This window comes from Hemicordylus capensis, chromosome 3 (assembly GCF_027244095.1).
Source record: "Hemicordylus capensis ecotype Gifberg chromosome 3, rHemCap1.1.pri, whole genome shotgun sequence".
Classification (NCBI taxonomy): domain Eukaryota; kingdom Metazoa; phylum Chordata; class Lepidosauria; order Squamata; family Cordylidae; genus Hemicordylus; species Hemicordylus capensis.
In genome coordinates this window covers 359,290,172-359,310,057 of record NC_069659.1, presented here as the reverse complement: position 1 = coordinate 359,310,057, position 19,886 = coordinate 359,290,172, and the positions used below count along the sequence as shown (strand labels likewise).

The 19,886-nt window shown below is 53.1% G+C and overlaps 1 protein-coding gene across 15 annotated transcripts in view; it reads right to left on the bottom strand.

The window, feature by feature from the left end:
• DLG1 (discs large MAGUK scaffold protein 1) overlaps positions 1–19,886 on the bottom strand; it is a 190,919-nt gene that overhangs the window by 78,127 nt on the left and 92,906 nt on the right. For 8 of the 15 annotated variants that reach the window (XR_008318320.1, XM_053304405.1, XM_053304408.1 and 5 more), the window contains one exon: positions 5,098–5,187. The exons of the other annotated variants lie outside the window; for them this stretch is intronic. Coding sequence is in view for 7 of the 8 variants with exons in the window: in XM_053304405.1 (XP_053160380.1) it covers positions 5,098–5,187 (90 nt within the window). In the remaining variant the exon portion in view is untranslated. The remainder of the gene's footprint in view (positions 1–5,097; positions 5,188–19,886) is intronic. 15 annotated transcript variants of the gene reach the window in all.

Below are 19,886 nucleotides of genomic sequence, written 5' to 3'. Positions count from 1 at the left end.
CCTCTCATACTGCACGGGAGATGGCAATGGTCAACCCCTCCTGTACTCTACCCAAGAAAAACCACAGGGCTCTGTGATCACCAGAAGCTGACATCGATTCAAAGTCACACTTTAGTTTTATCGGCCAGTTTGGGGAGATTCTTTTGGAGCACCTCACAATCTGTTTTGGATTTCACTACCCTAAATAGTTTAGTGCCATCTGCAAATCTGGCCACATCACTAGTTACTCCAACTTCTCAATTATTTATGAACAAGTTAAAGAGCACTGATCCCAGCACAGATCCTTGGGGGGGAACCCCACTTCTAACTTACTTCCATTTAAAGAACAGTCCATTTATCCCTACCCACTGTTTCCTGCCAGTGACCAATCCACACATGAACCTGCCCCCTTATCCCACGACTGCTAAGTTCACTCAAGAGCCTTTGGTGGGGAACTTTGTCAAAAGCTTTTTAGAAGCCCAAGTATATCATTGCAACCAGATCACCTTTATCCCCAGGTCTGTTGTCACAAGCATGTTCATTTCTGCTTTCTTCATTTGCGCAGACTTCCAATTTTTGAAGGAAGTTTCTTCCCTTTTATAGCTTCCTTGATTCTACTTGTTAGCCATGCTGGCGTCCTCCTGAACATGGTGGTACCTTTCCTCCTCCGTGGTATACTTTCCAACTCAGCTTCTATAATTGTGTTTCTAAATGAGTTCCATGCTTTCTGGAGGGATCTGACTTTCCCTTTCAGCTTCCTTCTTACCAGTCCCTTCATTTTTGAGAAGTCTCCTCTTCTGAAGTCCAACGCATCTGTGTTGGACTCCCTTGGACACTCATATGAGCACTGAATTGGATCGCACTAGGGTCACCGTTCTGCTCTCTCTCTACCAAGCCTTTCCCAACTAGTACCTTTTTGCCCTCCCTATGAGATCATACACACTCTTCACTGAGAGAAGGGCCAGGGATCCCTCGATGGGCCGACACGGACTGGCTTCTTCGTTGCTAGTTCAGCAGCAAGGCGGCCCAGAAGAATCCCGAAAGTCAATCAACAGGCCAATTCGGACAGGCTTGCACCAAGGGAGGGGGCCTATCCACTCATGCCTGCCTTGCTGTGGGCCTGCCAGACATCCAGTTATTGGGTGCAACGTTTGCAAAGGGCCTCTATGGAAAACCTCTAACCCACACAGCCCCCAACAACATCTGGGACACAAGGCCATGGCTGAGGCCTTCGTATCTAGGCCCTGTGCAAGCTGTATGCCAAAGTGTGGGCATCTGGCACAGAAAGCTTACGGCAGACCCCACACAGCCGTGCCTGGGAAGCTGGCAGGCGTTGCCATCAGCAGAGGTGGACGCAGCCCGACATCTCCTCCCGGGCCATTGTGTGCAATAGCAGAGTGACACCGGTGCAAGGGGCTCTCTTCTGGCCTGGGGGCTAACCTCTTTACCCCAAATGAGAGGAGAGCAAGGGCAGAGACAAGGAGGCAGCAGTGGGAGAAGCGGCAGGTCTTGTGGGAGCTGGACAACTGGTCTTGTTGTAGCAAGCATGAATTGTCCCCTTGGCTAAGCAGGGTCCACCCTGGTTTGTATTTGAACGGGAGGCAACTGTGAGCACTGTAAAATATACCCCATAGAGCAGGGCTGCTCAACTTTAGCCCTCTTATCCCTGGTTAATGGCCATTGTGGCTGGGGATTATGGGAGTGGTAGTCCAACCCCGCCCCCCACAAAGTCCTGCTATGCTGCCTCGTCATGATGTGGGGTGGGGAGGAGAAACCTATACACAGGACAGGAAGCCACAGTCCAGACGGAACATGGTGAAACAGACTGGTTCCAGATCGGCCAAGGAGTAAGACAAGGCTGTATACTTTCTCCTTATTTATTCAATTTATATGCTGAACATATACTGAGAGAAGCTGGATTGGAAGAAGATGAGCATGGTTTTAAAGCTGGAGGAAGAAACATCAATAACCTGCGCTACGCTGATGACACCACTCTGATAGCTGAGAATGCGGATGATCTGCAAGCTCTAGCAATGAAAGTCAAGGAGCACAGTGAAAAAATGGGACTACGACTATTTGTCAAGAAGACTAAACTAATGACAACGGGTACAGCAACCAGCCTCAGAATTGATAATGAAGACATTGAAGAGGTGGACAGTTTCTGCCTTTTAGGCTCAACCATCAACAGTAAAGGATCCAGTAGTTAAGAAATATGCCACAGACTACCACTTGGTAGGGTTGCAATGAAGGCCTTGGAAAGGATATTTAGATTTTGTGACGTGTCTATACCTACAAAGATTAGAATCGTTCGGACAATGGTTTTCCCCGTGACACTCTATGGATGCAAAAGCTGGACTTTGAAGAAGCAAGATGGAAAAATCATTGATGCTTTTGAACTTTGGTGCTAGAGAAGACTTTTGAGGAGACCATGGACAGCCAGGAAAACAAACAAATGGATCATAGAACAAATCAATCCAGAATTTTCACTTGAGGCACAAATGACCAGGCTCAAACTATCATACTTCGGACACGTTATGCTAAGATCCAGATCCCTTCAGAAGTCCATAATCAAAGTTGAAGGAAAGAGAAGAGGACGACCAGTAGCCAGGTGGGTGGACTCGATTACGACAGCCATGAATGCACCACTGAGAGACCTTCAAGGTCAAGTGGAAGACAGATCATCCTGAAGAGAATCCATCTATGTGGTCGCTAAGAGTCGACACCGACTTGATGGCACTTAATCAGTCAGTCAAAAAACAGCTGGGGGGGCCTAAGTTGAGCAGGCCTGCCATAGACGATGGGGAGGGGGCATTCTGAGAAGATGGGGCTGAGAGAGACTCCTGCCTGCAACCTTGGAGAAGCCACTGCCAGTCTGTGTAGACAATACTGAGCCATCTAGCTGACTCGGTATGTGGCAGCTTCCTCTGTTCCTCAGTTGGCTGCAGCAAGGGCCTCCTCACTGACAGCTGCTCTCAACATCTCCGCGAGCCGCCAACCCTTAGAAAGCTGCTATATACTGAGTCAGACCCTGGGTCCATCTTGCTCAGTAATGTCTACACAGACTGGCAGCAGCGGCTTCTCCCAGGTTGCGGGCAGGAATCTCTCTCAGCCCTATCTTGGAGATGCTGCCAGGGAAGGAACTTGGAGTCCAGATGCTCTTCCCAGAGCGGCTCCACCCCCTAAGGGGAATCTCTTCCAGCGCTCACACTTCTAGTCTCCCTTTCATATGCAACCAGGGTGGATCCTGCTTAGCTTAAGGGGACAAGTCATGCTTGCGACCACAAGACCAGCTCTCTTTCCCTTCCATGAGGAGAGGCCCAGCAGTCGCCTCAGGAGGCTGGCGGGCGCCAATGCTGCCAGCCTGCTCACTCACAAACATACACACAGAGCCTGCCCACGTCTCCTCTCCTTCTCCTCTCTGCCCTGCCCTCCCTGGTCACCTGGGGAAGAGGAGGAAGCCGCACGCTGCTGTAGGGTGAGGGAAGAGGGCCACGCTCTGTTGGGCTGCTGGCGGGAGGGGGGCCGCCATCTCCGGTGGGCCCTGCCACAGTCCGGCAGCAGGCCCCATCCACACCCAAGGCTAATGAGCAGAACAGCCCCCTTGAACGAACCCAAGGTCAACACTGGTGAGAGGTGACCAGAGGCCCAGCATGGTGGAGAAGGGAAAGTGTTGCACTACGACTGGGGAGACCCGAGTTCAAATCCCTGTTCAGCCACAGAATTCCCTGGGTGATTCTGGTCCAGTTGCTTCTCTCTTAGCCTCACCAATCTTGCAGGGTTATAACAACACAATTTTTAAAAACCCAATTAAAACAGTTTAAAAAATGTTTTAAACTAAAAGCCTGAGAAACCAGCTGCGTCTTAAGGGCTGGTTGGTTGGGTTTCAAGGGCAACCCAAGAAGGGAGATCTTCTTCTTCGACAGGGAGGACCTTCCAAAGCCCCGAGGTAGCCAGAGAGAAGGCCCTGTCCTGGGTGGCCCCCAAACCAGCCGCTGGCAACAGATCTCCCCAAATAATCATAGATTTGGATCCTCTAAAACCATATATTTTCACTTCCAATAACAGAAGATGCATCCTATATTTTGAACTGTGAACAGAATTTTACACACCACCCTTCTTCAACGATCTAGGGGTTGTCCCAGAATGTATATTGCCACCCAAGGATAAAGGTGTGAGTCTCAGACTGAGGGAGAAGAGTTCTCAGAGGCGCCTCTTTCCTGCTTCCTGCCCGTGCGGTCTATGGATCCCAGGTACCACCACTGCTCTGTAGAGTCTATTGGTGGGACCGGGGGCAACCGTGTGTTACGGCGCGGGGAGGGGGAGCTGTGACGGGGCTTCAAGGAAGTCTCTGCCTTCTGGGATGTGGCCTCGACACTTTCCCTGTTCCTCATGGTATGTTGGAGATGTGTTTGCTGCTTCCAAAGTGACTCTGAAATCCTGGTCCTTCTCGGCAGCTGACTCCTGAGCTGTCTTGTTGATGTTGATGATGATGATGATGATGATGATGATGAGGAGGGGGTCTGGTGAGGGGGTTCCCAAGCAGTCTGCAGCCCCTGTGGGTGAGCCTTCTCTGCACAGATGCAAGGGCAGCAGACCTTCCAAAGCCCAAGTGTGTGTGTGGGGGGGGGGACGACACCTTGGACCATGAGAAGCTTTCAGGAGATCTCTGTCCACCTGAATCCTGCTTTTCTGGATGCAAAGCAGAGTGAGCCAAACAGGGAAGTGGCCCAGGCCCCAGCAGAGGAAGCCTCAGGCCTCCAACCTGAGCAGGGAGAGATTCTCTTCACTGGTGGAAAGAAGGGTTTCGAGTTAAACCCTGCCCTCCAACTCTTGGAGAACCAGATCTTCTGGAAGAGCAAGCCTGTGGGACGTATGAAGGGTTGCAATGCCATGAACACAAATGAAAACGACCAGCCTCTTCTAGGGCAAGAAAAAGGCATGTAACGGTGGCAATACGATGAATTATCTTCAGCAGCATGCAAAAAACAAACAAACCCAACCCTGGACGAAGCTGAGTTCAAGGTACCATCCAAACTCTGCATGCAGTAATGGAAAAAATAAATATTAATGCAGAATGCAGTTAGCATGCAAAGGGGGGGCGGGGAGAGGAATAACAACCTGTGATGTAGCGGATGGGATGAGTGTGGCCTCTGCAGGGGTTGGCAGGACAGAGACAACAGGAAGAGAGAGAGGAGCAGCTTCTGGTGTCTAAAAGCATCCAGGAGGAAGAAGAAGAAAAAGAAGCAGTCGAGAGAGGAAAGCAACGGCAGAGACACCCACTCCACCCCACCCCACCCCCAGCTGCCCAGACCCAATCAGTGGCTGCACAGAGGCAGGAAGGCCTGCACCCCACTCCCCCCCCCCCCCGGCCTCCCTGCAAGGCGCACCCCACCCCTGCCCAAGCAGGCCACCTCTCCTCCCTCCCCCAAGTGGCAGAGAAAGCCCCAGGGACTCCTGGAGACCATCCAGGATGACGGATGATCCAAAGCCCACTCAAGCCCCACTGGCTACGGGCAGCCTCCGGGCACCACTCCCCACCACCCCTGCTTCCATTTCAGCCCAAGCAGAAGCAGCGTGACAAGCCTGGACTGACACCAATGAAGCCAAGCACAAGAAGGGGTGGTCCCAGGCCAGAGTCTTTGTGGCGTGTGCACAGACCCTATGGCTCCTTTTAAAAGGCAGCAAAGCAGAAGACCCCACTGAGGGCTGAGATCTCTCTGGGCAATCCAAGGCACTTCAAGTACGACACACGCAGCACTCCAGGAATAATCACCCCCTGCCAGGAGGAGACACAAAGGCGCCTGCAAACGGCTCCTGAAGCCGGCCAAGGGGCCCGTGGGTGGCGCTCCATAGGGTCCCACGGGGAGGAGGCAGGTGAGGGCCTCCCGTTTCCAGAAGGGCTGCAGCCCTCTCCTTGCTGTTCTCCAGCGCCAAGAGAGAGGACGGGGAGGAGGGTCTGCCCGGAAGGCTCTCAGGCCGCGCAGGCGAGGGAGGGAGAGCCCCTTGCCTGGCGGGGAGCACCCCCCCTTCCCCACCAGGCGGGTGTCCCGCAGGGCTCCTCCAGCCAGGCCCCGCTGCCATCGGAACCCTTCGCAGCCCCATGCTGCTTCTTTGCAAACCACCTTGCAGACCAAGCTGCTGGCATCGGTTCCAACCACATGCCAGTTTCCCAGCAGAAAAACCAAACGGTTGCAAGAATCTGCAGAGCCACACTGAGAACAAATGAGAGCCCCTCTGAGGAGCCCAAACACACAACCCAATGCCGGCCACGAGAAGGGGAAACAGACAGGCCCAGAAGGGCTTGGCGTAACCCTTGCCATTTCTGAGGGGTTGCAGGCCACAGCAGAGACACTGACTAGCGCCCACTGCTCAGCCTCCTTCCTGAGCGACCTGGAGGCAAGACCAAGCGCGCGACTCCCACAGCTCGCCCCCAGGAAGGCCGTGGCCAGCGTGGGCCCAAACCGCTCTCTCTGCTATCTCCCCCGATCACCACCACGTGATTTGCAACCATTGGTAAATGTCACAGTAGAACCATCAAGCAGGGGATAAATAAATATGTAAATACATAAGTATAAATACGAAGGTTTTACTTTGTTTTTATCCTGTTGTAAACCGCCCAGAGACGTACGTTTTGGGTGGTATAAAAATGTTTTAATAAATAAATAAATAGACAAAACAAGAAAAGAAATGAGGAAATACAAGCGAAGTTTGTTAAGGCTAGTCTTTTCTAAGGTTTGATTTCTCGCTGGCTGGAAGAGTACGAGTGTGAGTGCGTGTGTGTTTCCGACACGAGCAATTAGTTTGGGTGGGGGATTCGCTCCCGGGGAGTCACTCAGCTTGTGGTGGGGCGACATTCCCGAGGGACTCAGCCTGCCAGCAGCGCCTGAAGACCAAGCTCAGACCAGAGGGGCTCTGCTCACAAGGTATCACTGGAGTTCAGCAGGAGGCACACAAGAAGTCCCCCTCAGCAGAGAGGAGACACCCAACACAAGGAGAAGGGGAGTTCGACCCCAATTCCATAATTTCCTTGGAGGACGGCGCTTTAAGCCTTTACTCAGCTGACAACTGCACCCGAGACGTAGCTTCAAGTGAACAAGCCCTATATACTCGAAACAGCCAGTCAAAGCAGTGATGACGGTGGCATGCCAGCAAGCAGGGGAGGGGCTGCCTCCCCGTGTATTGCACAGAGTCTTTGCATGGATGACTCTCTGTCTGTGGGGGTGGGGTGGGCAGTCCTGGCTGTGCGCCTGGTGCAAAGAGCTCCTGGCTCTCAGGGAAGACGCTCGTTCCTCGAAGCCAAGGTGGCTGCCCTGGAGAAGCTCAGGGAGGCAGAGAGGTGTGTGGAGGAGACCCTCGGGGATGTGGTAGAGGCGTCCCACTCCCAGGCTGACGGCGCTTCCGCTGTCATGGAGAATGAAGGTCTCAGGGAAGGAGGACATCGGTCTGAGGAAGAGGGAAGCACTCCCTTAGCCAGGACCCCTTCCTTGGGTGATGCACCCATTTCCTCTCGCACAGAGGATACTCCTCCAGGGGGTGGGGGCCTCCTAGCAGTGGGCGATTCTATCATTAGGAGCACAGAGAGGCGAGTCTGTGACCCGCGTGTAGACTTGCCTGCCGGGTGGGAAGGATGCGAACATCACGCTGCAACTAGGAACATAGGGAAGCTGCCACATACTGAGTCAGACCATTTATCTAGCTCAGTATTGTCTTCACAGACTGGCAGCGGCTTCTCCATGCTTGCAGTCAGGAATGTCTCTCAGCCCTATCTTGGAGATGCTGCCAGGGACGGAACCCGGAACCTAGATGCTCTTCCCAAAGCAGCTCCATCCCCTAAGGAAAATATCTTACAATGCTCACACTTCTAGTCTCCCATTCATATGGAACCAGGGTGGACCCTGCTTAGCTAAGGGGACAAGTCATGCTTGCTACCACAAGACCAGCTCTCCTCCCACAAGACCAGCTCTCCTCTAGTAGGCTGTTAGGTAGAGAGGAGGAGGAAACAGTTGTTGAGGTGCACATAGGCACCAACCACATTGGGAAATGAAGTTGAGCGGTCCTGGAAGCCAAATTTAGATTGCTAGGTAGCAGACTGAAATCCAGGACCCCCAGGGTAGCGTTCTCTCAAGTGATACCTGTGGCACATACAGGGCTGGCGAGGCCAGGAGAGTTGAGGGGTCTCAAAGTGTGGATGAGGCAGTGGGGCCAGGAGGAGGGGTTCAGATTTGTTAGGCACTGGGATACATTTTGGGGCAAGTAAAGCCTGTACAAAAGGGATGGGCTGAACTTGAACCAAGATGGTACCAGACTGCTGGTGCTTAAAATCAAAAAGTTCACAGAACAGGTTTTTAAATGGATGGATGGGAGATTGGTGTCAGGAACTGGGTGGCATATGGTTTGGCAGTCAAAATCCCCTAAGGTGTGAGGGTACAAACATTTCGGATAAACCAGAAGGGGACCGAGAAGAACCAAAAGCAGAGCAGATGGACAGCTGGTCAAAAAGATCAAATGGCAATAAGGGAGACCGCATACGCCAACACTAGGTAAGAGACTGGGCATACAGGAGTCTATACACCAATGCCAGAAGCCTCCAAGTCAAGATGGGTGAGTAGGTGAGCTTGGTTGCTAATGGAAACATAGATACAGCAGGTATAACAGAAACCTGGTGGATTGGTGAGAACCAGTGGGACACTGTTATTCCTGGATACAAACTTTACAGAAAGGACAGGGAGGGGTGAAGGGGGGCAGCACTGCATATTTTATTGATTGATTGATTGGATTTCTATACCACCCTTCCAAAAATGGCTCAGGGCAGTTTACATTAAAACAAAACTAAAATCAATTAACTATTAAAATCAACAACTGTAAAACAACATAAAACCATTATTAAAAACCTTTACAGTTTAAAAACAGTTTAAAAACCTTGGAAGGCCAAGCCAAACAGAGAGGTCTTGAGGGCTCTCCTGAAGGCCAATAATGAACTCAGATTACAGATTTTTGCCAGGAGTGCCTTCCACAGCCCAGGAGCGGCTACAGAGAAGGGCCGCCTCTGAGTTGCCACCAGGCGCACTGGTGGTAACTGGAAACGGACCTCCTCAGATGACCTTAATGTGCGGTGGGGATCTTGCAGAAGAAGGCGCTCTCTAAGATAACTCAGACCCAAGCCGTTCAGAGCTTTAAAGGAAATAACCAGCACTTTGTATTTTGCCAGGAAACATAAAGCAGCCAGTGCAACTGTTTCAAAACAGGCATAATATGGTGTCTCTCCAAGCTGCTCCAAAGACCAATCTGGCTGCTGCATTTTGAACTAACTGAAGTTTCCAAACTTCGGACAAAGGCAGCCCCACATAGAGTGCATTGCAGTAGTCAAGCCTGGAGGTTACCAGCTGATGCACTACTGTTTTGAGGTCAACCTCTTCAAGGAGTGAATGCAGCTGTCAAATCAGTTGAAGCCGAAGCACTCTTGGCCATAGCCTCCACCTGAGACACCAGGGAGAGGACTGGGTCCAGAAGTACTCTCCCAAGCTGCATACCAGCTCCTTCCAGGGAAGTGTGACCCCATCCATCACAGGAAGGTCTCACTCATCCCTCGAATTCTGAACCCCTACAATGAGCACCTCCATCTTGCTTGGATTCAGTTTCAATTTGTTATCCCTCAGCCAGCCCATTACTGCCTGTAGGCAGGCATTTAGGGAATGAATGCCATTTCCTGATGATACAGATGAAAAGGAGAAGTAGATTTGGGTATCATCAGCATACTGATAACACCCAGGACCAAATTGTCTGATGACCTCACCCAGCAGTTTCACGTAGATATTAAAAAGCATTGGTGACAGAATGAAGCCTTGAGGGACTCCATATAACAGCTCCCATTTTGAGGAGCAACTATAACCGAGCTCCACCATCTGGAATCTACCCGAGATAGGAGCGGAACCACTGCAAAACAGTGTCTCCTATCCCCAACTCTCCCAGGCGATCCAGAAGGATACCATGGTTGACGGTATTGAATGCCACAGAGGGATCCAAAAGAAGCAGCTGAGTCACACTCCCTCCACCGATTCCCCAGTAAAGGTCATCCATCAGACCGACCAAGGCTGTCTCAACCCTATAGCCAGCTCTAAAGCCAGTTTGAAATGAGTCTGGATAGTCTGTTTCCTCCAAAACCTCCTGGAGGTGGTTGGCCACCACCCACTCAATCACTCTGCCAAACTATGGGAGATTGGAGACAGGCCTATAACTATCCATTGCTAAGGGGTCTAGGGAAGGCTTCTTAAGAAGCAGTCTAACCACTGCTTCCTTCAAATAAGGAGGCATCCTACCCTCCCTCAGCGATGCATTTATTATATTAACCATGGCACCTCCAACAATCTCCCTGCTAGACAGAAGCAGCCAAGTCGGGCAAGGATATTAGAGAATGGATAGAATCCAACAAGCTAGAAAACCAAGGATGTCAGAGTTGTAGATCCATTGGGGAAAAGTGACCATAGTGTGATCCAATTCAGCTTATATGCGAGTGAAGCATTGCCAAGGAAGTCCATCACAGTTGTGTTGGACTTCAGAAGAGGAAACTTCTGACTGGTAAAAAGCAAGCTGAAAGGGAAAGCCAGGAGGCTCAAATAACTCCAGAAAGCATGGAACTTATTCAAAACCACAATAATAGAAGCTCAGCTGGAATGTATACCAAGAAGGAGGAAAGGTACCACTAAGTTCAGGAGGACACCAGAATGGCTAACAAGTAGAGTCAAGAAAGCTATAAAAAGGAAGGAGGTCCTTCAGAAGCTGGAAGTGCTGTCCAAATTGAAGAGAACAAAAAGGAACAGAAAATCTGGCAAAAGAAATGCAAGGATACAATAAGGGATTCAAAAGGAGTGTTTGAGGAGCATATAGCTAGAAGTGTCAAGAGGAACAACATAATCTTCTTTAAATATATCAGCAGCAGAAAACTTGCCAGGAAGGTGGTTGGACTCTTAGATGCTGAGGGCGTGAAAAGGATTATTGAGGAGGATAAGTTAATTGCAGAAAAGCTGTATGAGTTATTTACATGTGTCTTCATGGCAGAGGATTCTGACCATATACCTTCTCCAAAACTGAGCCTCTCAGGTTTAGAAGCTAAAGAACTGGGCCAATCTGAGGTGAAAATGGAAGTTGTTCTAAACTGACTTGAAAAACTAAAAATCAACAAATCGCCAGGGCCAGATAGCATCCACCCAAGAGTTCTGAAGGAACTCAAATGTGGAATTACTGATCTAGCAAAAATATGCAACTTGTCCCTGCAATCAGGATCTGTACCAGGGGTCTGGAAAGTAGCTAATATTAACTGGAATTGTCAAAAAGGGATCGTGGGTGGGTGGGTGGGGTGGATCAGGTTAAATTAACTACTGTGCTGGGTAAATGGAAGAAAAGCATACTTAAGGGGGGAAACTGTTAAAACACACAGAAGAACGGGCCTTGCTGAAGGAGTACCAGTATGGTTTCTGCAAGGGAAAGTCTTGCCTCACTAAACTTTTGGAGTTCTTTGCGAGTGTCAACAGGCATGTGGATAAAGGTGATCCAGTTGATATAGTATACTTGGACTTCCAAAAAGCTTTTGACAAAGTTCCACACTAAAGTCTCTTGAGTAAACTTAGCAGTCATGGGCTAAGGGGGAAAGTTAATATGTGGGTTGTTAACTGGTTGAAGGACAGGAAACTGAAGGTAGGAATAAATGGACAGTTTTCACAATGGGGTCAAGTAAGGTCTCCCAAGTACCTATACTGGGACCAGTGTGCTTTAACATGTTCATAAATGATGTAGAAGTTGGGGTAAGCAGCAAAGTGGCCAAATTTGCAGATGACACTAAACTATTTAGGGCAGTTAAATCCAAAGCAGACTGTGAGGAGATCCAAAAGGATCTCTCCAAACTGGGAGAGTGGGCAACAAAACGTCAAATGTGGTTCGGTGTAAGCAAGTGTGAAGTGATGCAAAAACCCCAACTTCACATAAACGCTGAAGGGATCTGAGCAGTCGGTGGCTGACCAGGAAAGAGATCCTGGGGTCATGGTGGACAGCTCATTGAAAGTGTCAACTCAGAGTGCAGCAGCTGTGAAAATGGCAAATTCCATGCTAGGGATCATTAGAATGGGGACTGAAAATAAGAATGCAGATATTATAATGCCCTTATACAAATGTATGGTGTGGCCACATTTGGCGTACTGCATACAGTTCTGGTCACTGTATTTAAGAAGGATATTGCAGAACTAGAAAAGTACATAAGAGGGCAACCAAGATGATCAGGGGCCTCGGGCACCTTCCTTACAAGGCAAGGCTACAGCAACTGGGCTTTTTAATTTGGAAAAGGGGCGACTACAGGAAGACAGGGTAGAGGTGTATACAATCATGCACGGAGTGGAGAGAGTGGACACAGAGAATAAAATTTTCTCCCTCTCTCACAACACTAGAACCAGGGGTCATCCCATGACAAAGAAGGCCAGGAAATTTAGGACCAACAAAAGGAAGTACTTTTTCCACACAGCACGTAATTAAGCTATAGTATTCTCTGCCACAGAATGCAGCGATGGCTTCTGGCTTGGATGTCTTTAAGAGGGGCTTAAATAAATTCATGGAGGAGAGATCTATCCATAGCTACTAGATTTGTGGCTATAGGCCACCTCCAGCCTCAGAGGCAAGATGTGTCTGAACAGCAAGAGAGAAGACATGTCCTTGTGACTTGTCTGTGGGCTTCCCGGAGGCATCTGGTGGGCCACTGTGTGAAACAGGATGGGGGACTAAATAGGTGTAGTGATCAGCCACCCCTTCCCACAAAGTGAACCCTGCCTTGACTGACTGACTGGTGAACTCCAGGACTCAGCCAATCAGCACACCCGGTGGATGGGACCTAGCGAGGTGTTGGGAGGAGGCAGCTGTTAGAGAAGTACATATGGCCAGGAATACAGATGGCTGCAGGAAAATGACTCTGCAAGTCCTGGAAAGCCAGGAGGGCAGGCGGCTTGAATTCTCAACCAGGGTTTGGTGAGTTCTAGAAAAGGAAGCCTTGGCTTTGGCTTTGGGAAGTTTAGTCTAGGGGAAAGTTTTAGTCAGATTTTGCATTAGAAGTTATATTCCGTGTGTGTGTGTAGCATATTCCTGAGACTGTTTTTACTACTCACTGGCAACGTAATTAAACTAAGAAACACTAGCCTATACCCAACCCCCAACTAGGGCATTGTAAAAGACTTTATAAAGATTTAAGCGTGCCTAAGACAACCTATTTTTGTAAACTACTAAGTATTTTAGAGTGTAATTAAGAAAGCTAGAAAGTCTCAAACAGAAGCAGTCTGTGTAATTGAATAAACTTTTCGTTTTAGTTCTTTTCTTTTCACAAGCCTCTTGGGGTGGGTTTTTAAACTCAGGAACAAAGTGGGGCCGAAAGGGAGGTTTCCTCTGGTGCCAACACATCCTCAGGCATTCAGCAGCTATCAGTTTTCTCACCACATGTAAGCTTGCACGTAGAAGATTTTTGTGGAGTCAAATTAAGAGAGTTTCTGTTCTTTCTGGCTTATCCCACCCAAGGCCCAGAGAGTTTTTGTAGACCCGGGGGGTGGGGGTGGGGGTGGGGGTGGGGAGGGAAGAGCAGCAGGCCTTGAACCTAACAATAATATAGAGGAGTTGTTTTAGGACAAGCCTAGGCAGGCTCTGAGACAAAGGCTGTAATCCGCTACAGTAAGCCTCGGGCCTGATCCAGCTGGGCTGTTCTTATGTTGCACTGCTCTATCACATGAAACCGAGCGATGAGGTGGAGCTCCGGTTCCTCTTTGTTCATGGGGATGGCACAGCCGCTCTGCAGGGATTTTCCTGACAGCCGTTCCCCAACAGTCACAAGGCTGCAGCAGGAGTCACTCCAAGAACACAGGCGGGACATGCATCCAGTGGCCCTACCTCCAAAAATCAACAGGAAAACCAGGCAATCAGGTTGCACGCTTGCAACTGGAAAAGCCACATGGCTGCCAAAGGAAATCCTGAAACATCAGCTCTTCTCTCCAGGCCCTGCGTGCGAGGTTTGCTCCATCAGCCCCCCGCCCGCCCCCCGCATGGACAAGCAGCCGCCAGGACACACCGCAGGGCCAGGCGTTCCGCTCCAGAGTAATGAGGAGGGCGGCTACAGAAGCACAGCCCTGCGGAAGGCACTCTGGGGCACCAGCAACCACGCCAGGCATGTTGCACAGCCACCAGACCTGCAGTCAGAAGGCAGGGGCACCAGCCGCAGAAGCCCCCCTCCCCACTGCTGCTGCACTGCGCTGCTACCACCCCACATTCTGCCCTAACGGGGCCCTTGGTGGTGGCGGCGGCGGCAGCGGCAGCCATGATCTGCAGACCAAACAAAACCAAATGGGGGTGGGAGAAGAACCATGGGGTGGTGGGACCCACAAGACCACAACTGTAGGAAAAAAGAGAATACGACCCTGTTGAGAATTTATATTAAAATGAAATGCAATTCAATTACATAAATACAAATAAAAGTATAAATCAGAACTTGGTGCAATCGCAAGTTTGTAAACGTACGTGAAGATGCGGCAGAGCCAGTGTAAGGAATAAGCCAACGACAAGATGTTCACGAGGTGTCTGGATGTTACCTCGTTTTGAACATAACGACCACAACGAGAGGAGTCCAACTGTGCCCGACAGACACAGGTTGCTTCAGCAGCCTGATGCTCTTCTCCTGCAGCTGGGCCATGCCCCGCTCCTGACCACGCGGCGGGAACCAATGGCCAAGGCAGGGTCGAGGAGAAGGCTACGGCAGCATGATCAGGAAGCCTACCGACACCCCCTTGCCGCGTCTGCTACCCTGGAACTGCCGCTGCTCCGAGCTAGCAGGTCGGAAGGCGGGCAGTGGCCAGAGCGAGGCCGGCAGCGGCCAGCTTGATAGCAAAGGAGCCCCACTGAGCCGGCAGGGAAATGCCAGGAAGCCGGGGGGGGGGTCCTCTCTCTTCAGGCAAGATGAGCCCCGTTCCTACCAAAGCAGAGGGACAGGCCTGCCTCTTCCCCTTTCCCGTGTGACAGGCTTTATAAATAGGCTATGGAAACTAGACAGAATCAATACGCTCCCTGCAGACCAAGTGCCCTCCATTTCCAATTCAACACCACACGCATTCGGTCCAGCCCAGGCCAGACTTCTCTCACTGAATGCACACCCAGACGCGGCAGGATTTGCTGCTCGAAACACCAGTGCCCCACTCTCCCAGCACCTCGTATGTTGGCTAAAGCCACAAAACAGCTGCACTGGCTGTATGCGCGGAAGTGGACCCGGGGTCCCGACTCCCTTCACCCCCAGGCACAACAGCCTTGGATGGCGGGAGCGGCCTGGGGACCCCTGAAGTCAAGCCTACCACTCGAGCCGCGGGCTGTGCCCGGAAGGCCCACGGGGGTCTCCAATGCCGCTGTGATCCTGCTGGGATAGGAAGGAGGAAGGAAAGAGGCCCCACGGGGAGACGGCCACCTCTTGCACTCTGGAGGGTGGCAGTCCACCCAGCGCAGGCGGCAGGCCCCGGCTGAGACGTCACGGCCCCTTTCCCCTGCTGGAGCCTCCGAGACGCCTTACCTTCTGCAAGGAGCAGGCAGCCCCCGAGCCCCCGCCTGCTTTCACTCTGGCCGTGCTTTTCGCCGGGCTCTTCTTCACACTGTCCCGCAGATTGGTGAACCTTCCTCGGTGCCTGGAGGCCAGAGGCCAGAGGCCGGGCAGAAGAGCGGCCTGCCCAGCCAGGGCCTGCGGCTGCTGAGGCCCCCCTGCACAGCCGGCCAGGCTGAGGGCTCCCGCTCCCACGCAGCCATCGGGAGCCCCAGAGCAGCCCTGGCGCCGGTGGCAGGATGCGGCCATCCAGGAGCCCAGCTCAGCCCCCGAGGAACATGGATCCGTGTGGGAAGCAGACAGAAGCCAAACGGAGGCCGGCAGTGGGGTGGCCAGAGCACCCTGCCCGCTGGGTCCGGGAAAGCAGCACTCAGCCTCAGATGCACTCTCCCAAGAGAGACGGCGTGCCACTGGGTCACATGTGGCCGGCCCCTGGGCTAGGCAAAACGAATCAATGCTTTGCAGAGGAGGGAGCACCCAGCGAAAGCCGCCTGGCACGGCCTCTGCTCATTCCGGGGGAAGTTCCTCTGTGCAACACGCAGCAACAGGGCAGGGCTGCCTCCAGCACAGAGCCTCAGCGAAGCCCTTTCTTCACCCCTTCCCTGCACAGGGCGCCCGGCTCGCCCAGTCAGTCTGGTGGCTCGTAGGACTGCCGAGTGGGAAGGGCCCCGGGAGGCCTCTCTGCTCCAAGCCCCTGCTCAGTGGAGGCGTCTGGGACAGCATTCCTGGCAGGTGGCCCTCTGGAGAGCCCCCCCCCAAAGGCCGGCTGGGGGGGCCCCTGTCCAACCGCTCCTCACAAGTCCGGAAATGCTCCGAATGCCTAGCCGGGGTCTGCTTCGAGTCCTGCCCTCAGGAGCAGGGAGCTGGTCCGCTCCAGCCATTCCGGGATCTGAAGACTGCTATCATTTCGCCGGCAAAACAGACCCAGCTCTGGCCACAGTTCGTCGTGAGACTTGCGCTCCAAACCCCTCCACCTCTTTGCTGTCTTCCTCTGAACCTGTTCCAGTGTAGCCATGGTCGCCTGAAAATGCAGGGCCCCGAGCAGGGCGAAGTAGCCCATCCAAGGTCTGACAGCGCCGAAGAGAGTGGCGCGGTTCCTTGGTGTGATCTGGACACAAGAGGTGCCTCTGTCAACGTAGCCGAGGATTTGTTTCGCCCAATCAGCAGCACCAGCTTGTCGTCCGCTAAGACGTTATCCTTTGCACAGATACTGCCGCCGCCAAGTCTTGTCTCCCCCTGCCCCATCCCAGACCTGTGCTTTGGGGACACACACACACACACACCCCGCCGCCCATGCAGGATTAGACACCTGTGTCCCAGGCTGTAGTCTGTTGGCCTTCCCAACCGAGAGCCGCGGAGAACGGTGCAGCCGCCGGCTGCTTCACCCTGCCAGCGTGGGCCCAAGTGGGGAGAGCACCACAGGCAGCGTGTGGCTCCTCTTGTGGGAGGCAGGGGAGACACGGGCCTGGCAGCACCCCTGAGGGGCTCCCTTCTCAAGTGTGCCCTACCAAGAAGCAGCTGCAGCTCCTTGCTGCTGTGGGGTCGGCCTCCATGCCCCATCCCACACCATGGGGCCGAGGCCCCCTTGCAAGTGGGGGCTCCCTCAGACGCCGCCGGGGAGAGCAGCGGCGGCCCCTGCGACATCCGGTGGCGGCTGGCGGCTCGCTTGCATTCCTTTGGACCCCGTGAGCCCCCTTGGAGGCAGGGAGCCTGCTGCTGCGGACATTTGTGCCGAGAAGCAGTTCCTTCCTCTTCCTGGGCTCTTAAGCATCTGACAGAGAGAACAAAAGGACTGGCAGAAGGTGGCAGCAGCTGCCCTGAGTGTCACAGTGGGCTTAGCCCCGGCAGGGCGCTACAGGCTGGAATTCTGCATGGATCGGCCAGAGACTCCGGGGAGTGCAGTGTGAGAAATCCCCGAGGGGAGGGGCTAGAGCCCCCCTCACACACCCCCCCCCCGCATGCACAAGGCCCCTGGTCCAATCCTTGGCGGCACCTCCAGGGAGTGCTAGGGAAGACACACACACACACACTGTACTCCCCTCCACCGCCTGAAAGGAGAGCTGCTGCTAGAGGGGCCCAGGCATCGTTCCCTCCAGCCGGGCTTCCCAGATGTTGCTGACTACAACTCCCAGAATCCCCAAGCAAAAGCCACTGCGGCTGGGCATGCTGGGAGTTGCAGTCAACAACATTTGGGAAGCCCGGCCAGAGGGAGCACAGTCCCCATGATCCTCATTCCATCCGCTCCCCCAACCCCACCTCCCCATCCTGAGCCTGAGCGCTCCGCCCGAGAAGGCAATGCAGCGCCCCTCGCTTTGGGCTGCCAGGGGAGTCACAAGCTGCTCTGCAGCCACTTCCGAATCAGAAGCGCAAAGGAAGCAGGCAGCAGGCACCAAAGCAGGGGGGCCCTCCTGGGCCGCCCTGGGAAGAGAAAGCCACTGCCTTCCATCCCACCCCAAGAGAGGCGAGAGCAAGCCGCAGCACCAGAGGACAGGAGGACGGGGACGGGGACCAGCACCTACCTGGCTGCAACGGGGCTCAGAATCCCGCCTGCCAGCCTCCCTGGTTCCCAAGAGCTTTTCAGGCAATCCCAGGCACAAGCCAGGGGCGTCCTGCCGCGCACCCTCCATTGGGCTCCCCTCCCAGGGGGCACTGGGGCGGGCTGCAGCTGGCGCGCGTCACCGGCCTCCAGCGGCTCCCTGCTCCGCCTCCACGGTTCCTGCCTCCAGCCCCAGCAAAGCCCTGTGGGAGCCAGGGGAGGGTCAGCTCAAAACCTCCTTCCTGCACCAGAAGCGCGGCTACACGGGCCCTGCGGGCAGCCAGGCCGAGCCTGCCGTCACTTGGGAGTCTGAAGACTTCACGGGGGCTGCTGAGTGGTCTGGAACCCCCTCGGCCCAACAGGAAGAGGCCATGAGAGAAGGCAGCGAGCCGGAGGGCAGAACCAGAATGCCGCCCCCCCCCGCCCGCCCGCCTTTCAACAGTAATCCACAAAGCCTACACAGCCTGAGATGGGCACACGCGCTGCTCCCTCCTCCCTTCGGCCCTGGTTCATCACTGGGCAGGGACTGGCACCATCCCCAGCAGCCCAACAGCCGCCTCACGAGCTCCCCCCCCCCGCCACCCACCCTCTGGGTCCTCCACTGCCTCCCCCCCAGCTCCACCCCTGGGAAGCCCTCACAGCTGAAGCGGCCACAGCCATTGCCGCCACCACCTCCCCGCTTCACCCGGCCCTCACGGCTCTCTCCACTCAGGGCGCAGGGAGGCAGGTGGGTGTGGCCACCCCAGCTAGAAGTGTGGCCGGAAGGGCTGGCAGGACCCCCATGGGCCACGTGTTCCCGCCATGGCTTCCAGCATGTTGGTCTCTGGCACAGAACAAACCTTCAGAGAGTGAAAACAAGTCCTAGGGTAAGTTTTTCCCCAGTCTGCTGAATACAAATGACAGAGGCAAAGCAAATGCTTCTATAATAAAGTTGGTGAGCACGCGCGCGCGTGTGTGTGTGTGTGTGCGCGCACGCGCATGTTAAGCCAACCGGAAAGAACTAGGGAAAGGGTGGACTTCCTACTTTCCTTCGAGGAGGCGTGTGACTTTTACTCTCTGCCCAGGGCTTGTCCTGACTCTGCCCCTGAGAGACAGCCGTCCAGCCACCAGCGAAGGAGAGCGCAGCAATTTTTGGACTCTTGGATGGATGCCATCCAACCCTGGCAGTCTGATAGTTTTCAGTTTTTCCAGTTTAGAACATCATCTTTTGTCACTTCTTTCTGACTCAGGTCTTTAGAACCCATCCTCAAAAAGCCTGGTTCAGGAACAGGTATAGGTATTTGCCATGAAGACGGCCGCAAAGAACTCATTTAGCTTCGTTGCAACCTCCATATCCCCCTTAAGAATCCCTTTCACTCCCTCATTATCCAACGGTCCAACCACCTCCCTGGCAGGTTTCCTGCTTCTGATGTATTTAAAGAAGTTTTCGTTATTCCCCTTGATGCTTTTAGCTAAGTGTTCCTCAAACTCTCTTTTTGCCTCCTTTATTGTTGCCTTGCATTTCTTTTGCCAGAGTTTGTGTTCCTTTTTGTTCTCATCATTTGGACAAGCCTTGTGATTTCGGAAGGAAGTCTTCCCTTTTATGGCTACCTTGATGGTACCTGTTAGCCATGCTGGCATCCTCCTGAACTTAGTGGTACCTTTCCTCCTTTTGGGTATACAATCTAACTGGGATTCTAGTATTGTGGTTTTGAGTAAACTCCATGCACTCTGGAGTGAAGCGACTCTCCTGATTTTCCCTTGCAGCTTTCTTTTCACCATACTCCTCATTTT